The following is an 8,455-nucleotide window of genomic DNA, read 5'->3' as shown; positions in this document are numbered from 1 at the left end:
GTCGTCCCGAGTGGAAACCACTTAAAGGACCGCTTTAGACCTCCGAATTCGTTGTTATAAAGCGTATCCCAATCCAAGTGGCTGTATCGATGGAAGAGCTGAAAAGGATCCATTTTTGCTTCAGTATTGTTGCACGAGTCCTTGATCAGCTGACTACTCCACCAATTAATTATCCCACACCCTTGGTGACTTGGTCAAATTAGAACGAACGCACTGATTCCTACGAGACCAAGCACAGCAGCGTTCGCTAGCATTGGATCAAGTGCCGACGAAGTATCAGTGCACGATTCCTCCTCGCATGTCACGCACTCTTCGTCAGCTCCAGTGAACTGGTTGCAACAAACAGCGGGCACTTGGCACACATTCTCGCAGACAGCTCCCCAATATCCAACTTTACACGAACCACAGGACGAGAGAGTTCCATCCACGGCGTTGCAGGTGACGTTCCCGTTTCTGCAGTTTTGAGAACTGCAAGCCTGGTTACACTGGATCCCCCACCAGTTGTCTTCGCACTGAGCTCCAATATTTAACCCGACATAGTTGCTGATTGTTGTGGCAAATGTTTCATTCCTCGCTCGCTGATAAACCTCGGAGGCAAATTCTGCCGCATTTGGGTAAATTTCACCGAGCGATGGCGGCACAGAGAGCGTAACGTAAATTTCTCCAGAGGTAGCGGAGACTGAAGTTATGTTGACGAAATCCTGATCAATGTCGGTCATGCCCAGCGTCCATCCCAAAATTGTTCTCAGTGTCTGTTTGTGCTCGTCTGAGAGAGAAGAAACGGCGTCGATAGCTGTCGATAAGCGAATTTCCGCGTCGTAGGCGGTAGCTACACATCCACTGAAGAGGCTGAAGCTGGAGCGACGCGAAGATGTCACGATGTTGAGCTCGGTTGATGTATTCCCGATAGCTGGAATTCTGGCGGATAATGGGAGGGAGATGTTGACTTCTCCGTAGCCGGCGTTGCAGTTGTATTCCATGTAGTGCGGTAGCTGGCAATTACCTCCGTGCCACAGCGACGTGTCATCAAGATACTTCGAGGAGAGACCTGGAAACGGAGCAGGATATTGGAATGAACTGTTGAGCTCGAGGAAGACCAGGAACTCTGCCTTGACGCCGACACGTGCCAGACCTTTCAAAAGTGATAGAGAGGCTTGGAACGAGGGAATGAGCTCCAGCTGCATTTCAAGGTCGATGCTGCTTTGTGCGAGTTTACTCGAAATGTTGTTTGTGATCTGGATATCGTAGAAAGTCTCGGACCGAAGCGAGCCTGCCGTCAGACTCTGTAAGTCGCTAGTGGCTCCGATAGTTGCAATGGACCCATGAGGCTGAAGAGAGAGTTTTCTGCGTAGATCTAGCCCCATCGTGATCTCAATACTGATCCCTGTGGAGCCCAGCGGAATAGTGAAGCTGGCATTCTTGAGCTGTGTCGTCTCGTCTAACGTACAGCCGTTTGGTGCGTATAACGCCACCTCGAGGTTAGCGTTGCCGGTCAGTCCCATCTCAATGGCCTCATGTAGAGATGCATCGACGATCTCCACGTCGGCAAACATGGACGCAATGGATACATTCAAAAAGCAATTCTCACAGGTGATCCGACAACACTTTGACGACGGGTCAGAGCTGTTGGAACAGTTTCCAGTCTCGAAGATCGAGTAGCTGCTGTTGCTCACTGTCAGTGCGTCGTCTTTCAGATTCCACGACAGCGTCCCTGGGCTTGTAATTGGAGCACCATTAACGGCCTCGCACTCTAAAACTCGACAACAGCCATCGTCGGTCGAGTTGTACCCAATACCACAGGAGTCGTGACTAGAGGAGCAGTCGTAGCATTGATTCGCAGGAAGCGTCTCGTCCTCACCTTCATATCCACACTCAGTGCTGCATTGGTCGTTCGGCGCGTATAGCTGCAGCTTGCATTGCACCTCCATCCACTTTCCACTGTCCCTGGCCCAACACTTGTCGACGTCGAGCTTGCCATTCTCGCCTTCTTGTCCACAGTCATAACTGCAGGTAGAATCCTTCACAAAGCCAAAGGAAGTGGCTTCAAGCTTACGTCGAGTGGCCACTGCCGAGGCAGCTTCTACAGATTCTGTCTGAATGAGGTTAGCGACGTCGGTAGAGCGGAATTTGATTCTGCAGTCCGGATACACTTGAGTGAGAGCTGCTTGTGTCATATCCAGCCTCAAAAGACACCCCTCTGCTTTGGATTTGAGATCGGGGTCTTGGGTTTTGTCGGTATCGACAACAGCACTCTTCTGGACATGGAAATACGTGGTGGAACTGGAAAACGCAGCTCCGAAAAACGAATCACCGACCACGATACGATCAACCGACGATCGCAATATCTCGTCGCAGTTTGCAAGTCGAATGATTGCAACCGCAGCATTTATTTCACCGTTCAGAGTTTCGACATTCTCCATTTTCAACACGTTGGGGTCTTGCTGAAGGTTCCAGATGGAAGACGATGAGGTGCAGTTGTAAGCGACGTGTGTGCTTGGCGACGCGAGTTCTCCAACCTTAGAATGGCTGGGAGCTAAGGAGCTGGATTCGAGCTCTGGGGCGACAAGTATGGACGCGGATATACTCGTACTAGCACTATTGACATGGTGCAGTCCAGCTGAAAAGTTCCGAAATGTATCGTAGCTTGAATACGCTTTGGCTTCTGGACTGGGCTCTTCATAAAGTACACGACGGTGAAGAAGACTCTTGGAGGGCGCAGCTATCACTACCAATACCTGCAGTCCCAACCACTGGTACGCCTTCATCAGTCGGTCAACAAAAACTCAAATGAACCCCGTACGTGGGTGGGGATCGACGGACTCGGGTCATCGTGAGTACAAATACCTCCTCGAGGTCCCCCCCCCGGGGCATTGGGTTCGTTTCGGCATAAATAGTGGACACCACTGCTCGCCTTTACCTGGTACTACCGAAGCATGTCGCCGACAATTTGTTGGCTCGGAGCCTGCATGAAGCTGTGCCTTCAGTCGCTACCAACCGCACAACTGCTCGCTTCCAAAGAATCTACGAACATTCGGGTCGTAGTCCTTCTGGTACATGTGCGGCCCACAGATTGCTACGTGTAGTACAGAAGCCTACTGTCCGATGACCTGCACCACATCGCCTTGTTTTGGTCGAAACACTTAAGGATCGAAGGAATTGTGATTCTCTCCGAGGTCATTCTTTAATTAATGCCAAGTTAATAATAAACTTTTTTTTAACAAATGCAAACCAATCACTTCGAAGTCAATAAAAAATGAAATTGCTCCTACACCATCCAGAATGGCGTGAACGCGACCAAGCTCGAAAGCCACAATGCCATGAAACTTGCCCATTGTCGGTGTGCTGCTGCACTTGTTCCGGCATCTGTATCTGCGGATGAGCTCGTAGCTGCAGTAGACGTGGAGTCACAAAGGCTCCCCTCCCAACCATCGTTGCATCCCGTGCACTCGATTTCGGTTCCTGTCCTCTGGTTGCACCTTGTGGTCGTGCATTGTCCCTGCACTTGGCAAGTGCTTTCACAAACTAACCCCCAGTAGCCATCTTCGCAGCCACTACAAGAGGTGACAGACCCGTCCGTGTTATTGCAACTCACGAAGCCAGCGACACAGTTTCGTGAGGTACACTGGTTAGCACAAGTCGTACCCCACCAGCTATCTTCGCATGAGTCACAGGAGGTGACAGCCCCATCGTCGACGTGGCAAGTGGCAGATCCCGCGATACAATGGCTCGAAACACACGGCTCCCGACAAATCGCATGCCACCAGCCCGTCGTGCACGTCAAACATTGCGTTGTTTCTCCAGAGATATCGCATCGGGTGCTGTTGCAGTTCTCCGGTACGCTGCACTTGCCCTCACACTTGGGCCCAAAGAAGCCGTCATCGCAAACCAAACACTCGACGTCTTCTCCGGAGTCTGGTTCACATCGTGAGCTCTGGCACTTCTGCGGGATACTGCACTTACTCTCGCAAGTTGATCCGTAATAACCATCCTCGCAGGACGAGCATTCGACTGCTCCCCCTTCTTGCTGCTCACAAATCGAGCTCTCACAATGTGCCGGTAGTTCACATTCATCCTCACACGTTGATCCGTAGTACCCATCCTCACAAGAGCTGCAGTTGGACACTGTCCCGTCAAATAAATCGCAGCTAATAGCGTCGTTGGTGCAGTGGAGCGCGATGCATTGATCGCTGCAGTTCTGACCCCACCATCCAGTCTCACATGAGCCACACGAGAGTACGTTGCCTTCGAAATCGCAACTCGCTGAGCCAGTAGGACAGTGCAATGATTCGCATGCGTTGTTGCAGGTAGGAGATCCCCAGTATCCCGTGTTGCAGGAGCTACACCAAGTAACCGATCCATCGTCCAGATTGCAAGTCATCCCGCCGTCCTCACACCCCGGAGACTCACACGTATTATTGCACGTCGGCCCCCACCAGCCGTCCTCACATTCGCTGCACGAAATCGTATCGCCCGCGGCATCACAGGTGACGTTACCGGTCTTGCAGCTAAGAGCTGTGCACTGCTCGCTGCACGTTTGACCCCACCAACCGTCATCGCATGAGCTACACGAGACCACATTGCCAGTAGAATCGCAGCTAGCGTTACCGGCTGTACATTGAGATGAAGTACATTCGTTGCTGCAAGTCGGTCCCCACCAGCCTTCCTCGCATTCGCTGCACGAAATAGTGTCCCCCTCGGCGTCACAGCTAACCTTGCCGGTCTTGCAATTAAGTGCTGTGCACTGATCACTGCAAGTCTGCCCCCACCAACCGTCACCACATGAGCTGCACGAGATCGCATGGCCTTCGGAATCACAGCTGACACTGCCAGTCTTGCAGTTGAGTGAAGAGCACTGGTTGTCGCACGTATGACCCCACCATCCTGTCTCGCATGAACTGCACGAAGTCACACTCCCTAGGTCGTCGCAACTCGCCGATTCAACAGGACAGTGAGGCGATGAGCACGAGTTGCTGCAAGTGGAACCCCAGTATCCCGGGCTACACGAGCTACACGACGTGATAGTACCGTCGATCTCGCAGGTAATGGCGCCGTCCCCGCACTGTGGCGAGGTGCACTTTTTGGTGCAGGTCGGGCCCCACCAGCCGTCATTGCACGCGGTGCACGAGGTCGCTTTGCCCTTGGAATCGCAGGTGACAGTTCCTGCTTGGCAGTTCTGCGGCAAGACGCATGTGTTGCTGCAGCTTGGCGACCCCCAATAGCCTTGTTTACAGGAGGTGCACGCTGTCACGACCCCCGTGGCAGAATTACAAGTAACCGTGGCACAGTTGGGTGAAGTGCAAGCGCTAAGACAGGAAGCGCCCCAGAATCCACTTTGACATTGCGCAACGATACTGAGCCCGACGAACGAGCTCACAGTGTCAGCAAAAGCGGCAGTTCTTGCGACTTGGTAGAACTGAGTCTCAAGTTCGGATGGAATTGGATACATGTCGGCCACAGAAGGAGGCACTGCGATAGTGACGGTGATTTGACCTGAGGAATAGATGGGGATTTTAAGAAAATTGGGGTCAATGTCAGGAATTTGGAGAGCATACATCAGGATCTTCTGAAGTGCAGACGATACTTTTGCAGTTGTAGCCGACGTGACTGCGTTTGCTGCGGTGTTTAAGAGCATTACCGCATTGTACTCGGAAGATACACATCCACTGAATAGGCTGCTGGTGTTATCGGCGCCATACTGCGTCAGAGGCTTCTCATACAGCAGATCGGAATCCCACGGAATCTCGATAGTGGCATAGGATGCGATCTCGACAGGCTGGTACCCACAAACTCCCCTGTACTCCATGAAATGGGATTTAGAACAGTCGCCGCCGCGATATTGGGAGGAATCGTCGAGATATGGTGTCGCCAAGGCCGGAAATTGTTCAGGATACTTGACTATTGACTCAAGACGCACAAAAGTAGGAAACCCCGTTTGGACCCCAATACTTGCAAGATCGAGGAAGACTAGATTCGCCCTTACAGTTGGAGCGACCGATAGCTCAACGACAGTGTGGATGCCACTTTTCGAGATGTCTTCGCCTCCTTGAAACACAATTTTCTTGTCAACAAAGTCGTGTGAGTTTATGGATCCCGCAGATAAATGTTCAATCTGAAAGGTAACTCCAATTTGGGCGCTTGATCCATGCGGCTTGATAGCGAGCTCCCCAACGAAATCCACGGTAAAGTCCACTTCAAGGGACGTCAGGCCTAGAGGTATCGACAACGGGGTAATGCGAAATGATCTCAGCGTCGTTGACTCGAGTTTGCAGCCGTTTGGAGAAACCACCTTGACGTTTATCGCCGAATTTCCAACTAACTTCATCTCAGTGGCTGTGTAATCCACCGAAGAGGAATAAACGTCGACTTCGGCATACAGCGAGGCAATCGACATGTTAATGAAGCAGTTTTCGCACGTGATACGACAGCAGTCGTTGGAAGGATTCGTGGGATCGGAACAATCGCCACTGGTGTACAGCATCATCGACGGGTTCGTGACCGCACTTCGGTTCGGTTGTAAATTCAGAGTGAACGATCTTGGCGACGACATGCCCGGGCTCACCATTGCCGGACACGACAGGACGCGACAGCAACCAGCACTGTTCATTATGTAGCCAGATGGACACCCGTACTTGGACTCTGAGTAGCAGCTGTAGCATTGGCTCACGTCGAGTGCTGAAAGGTTGTATGGAGAGCCTGTTTCATCGCCACATTCGAAGTTGCAAGCACTGTTCTTCGCGTAAAACTGCATTTTGCACTGGACCACTGTCTGACGACCATCCAGCGCTGGGGCGTAGCAGGTATTATGATCAAGGTCATCGGCTCCGCACTCCGTCGTACACGATGGATCCCTAATGAAGTCAAAAGAGCTCGCATCTTCAAGTCGGCGACTCGGTGGCTGTCCATCCTCATCATTAGTTGTTGGAGATTCCAAGAGGATCGAATCCAAGTCTGTCGATTCAAATCTGATCTTGCATTCGGGATACACGTCTGGCAGCGTCGCCTGAGCCATTTCCAGTCTAAGTCTACATGCACCTGATGATAACGAAGCAGAGCCAGAAGAGTTACTCAGCAACGCACTGTTGGTAATGTACAGGTACGAGGGAGAGGAGTTCGGAAAGTCGGCTCCAAAGAACGAGTTCAAGACCACAGGCCGTTCCGTTAATGTGGTTTCTATCGTGGAGCAGTCTGCAATCTGTACCACGGCCACGGCAACAGTGTTTCGAGGATCAGACGTAGTACTGCTGCTGCCAGAGGATGAGTCCACAGTGTTGCTGTCGCTGCTTGGGAATTCCTGAAAGGTCTCTAGTTTTACCATATTCGAGTCCTCGAGGAGGTTCCAAAGGCTTGGAGAAGAAGTGCAGTTGTACAAGAGCTGCGTGCGACCCGAGCGCTTGTCACTTAGAAACGGTTCAGATTGATTTCCAAAGGTTGAGTTCGTGTCGTTCGCAACAGAGGGCATGATCAGGATTGACGCGAACACTGTCGTATTGGGGGTGGTTAAACCCGCTATTCCGATAGAGTCGTCATTTAGCGCTCTGTAGCTGGAAGCGACTGCCACCAACGTGTTTGGAGCGATGCTGGAAGTGTTTAAAAGCTGACCATACAGATTCTCTGCTGGTATAAATTTGACCTCACCGAAATCACCAACGACGTCCCCACCATCGCCCCTGTCGTTACTGCTGTTGCTGCTGTCTTGATCTGAGCGAATGGCTACGAAGGCCAGGGCGAGTTGAAAGGCGACGTGGCAAAGACGCAACATCCGTGTCATTGGACAGGCGAAGGAGGTAATGCCAGAAGTGTTTCACTTGAGATTCTTGGGCGAAGAGAAAGGTTTTACCAGTCTTAGTCGGTCCGATTCAGGTGTGCCTCCCCACTCGAGTCCAGCTCTGCGTAAACGTGCCACTTGCGTTGTAACCCTTCCCAGACAACCAGCGGCTACAATCCCATGTCGAACTGCGATGAAGCAGGGAAAGCTTAGTGAGCGGCAAATAAGACAGCTAAGTTATTGGCGATGAAAGTGATCGACAATATTGGAGTGGTTGTTACACTTTCTGCCCAAAAATATAAACGGAAACTTCAAAAAATGGAAACGCTAGTTGCGTGTTTCTTTAGCGGAAATAAACAAACGAGCAAAAAATAACAAAAGCTACAGGACAAGCTACTTGAGGCTTGTTTTATGAGCTACCACGGTACTGGATTGTTTGCGGGCATTATTTGCTCGATTTTTCGGTTTTTGAGCAGATTTGTCTTATTGCAAATTTATTTTAATTAATTGTCCTAATCCTTTAAGGACTAAATTTTGTAAACTAAATCTTGTCATTTAGATGGATCCTTTTTTAGGACTACCTGGTAGCAATAAAGTCCTGTAAATATTGTCCTTCAGATGGATAAAATAATTCATGTATTTGGGGTTATATTTTCATTAACCCCAATTATTGGGTCTTAAAATCAAAAC

The 8,455-nt window shown here is 50.8% G+C and overlaps 2 protein-coding genes across 2 annotated transcripts; both read right to left on the bottom strand.

Annotated features, from left to right (window-relative positions):
- Positions 1 to 705: 705 nt before the first annotated feature.
- PITG_20333 (uncharacterized protein) lies at positions 706 to 1,928 on the bottom strand (the record flags this gene model as incomplete). Its single annotated transcript, XM_002895619.1, has 2 exons — positions 706 to 761; positions 836 to 1,928. The coding sequence occupies 2 exons, from the start codon at positions 1,926 to 1,928 to the stop codon at positions 706 to 708; spliced, it is 1,149 nt and encodes a 382-aa protein (XP_002895665.1).
- A 1,594-nt stretch (positions 1,929 to 3,522) lies between these two features.
- Positions 3,523 to 7,768, bottom strand: PITG_20332 (uncharacterized protein; the record flags this gene model as incomplete). Its single annotated transcript, XM_002895618.1, has 3 exons — positions 3,523 to 3,551; positions 3,643 to 7,479; positions 7,636 to 7,768. 3 exons carry the CDS (start codon positions 7,766 to 7,768, stop codon positions 3,523 to 3,525), a joined length of 3,999 nt encoding a protein of 1,332 aa, XP_002895664.1.
- Between the last annotated feature and the right edge of the window lie 687 nt (positions 7,769 to 8,455).

This window comes from Phytophthora infestans, genomic scaffold, assembly GCF_000142945.1.
Source record: "Phytophthora infestans T30-4 supercont1.148 genomic scaffold, whole genome shotgun sequence".
NCBI lineage: Eukaryota > Oomycota > Peronosporomycetes > Peronosporales > Peronosporaceae > Phytophthora > Phytophthora infestans.
The sequence above is the reverse complement of the archived record's forward strand: the minus strand, read 5'-3'. Positions and strand labels throughout refer to the sequence as shown.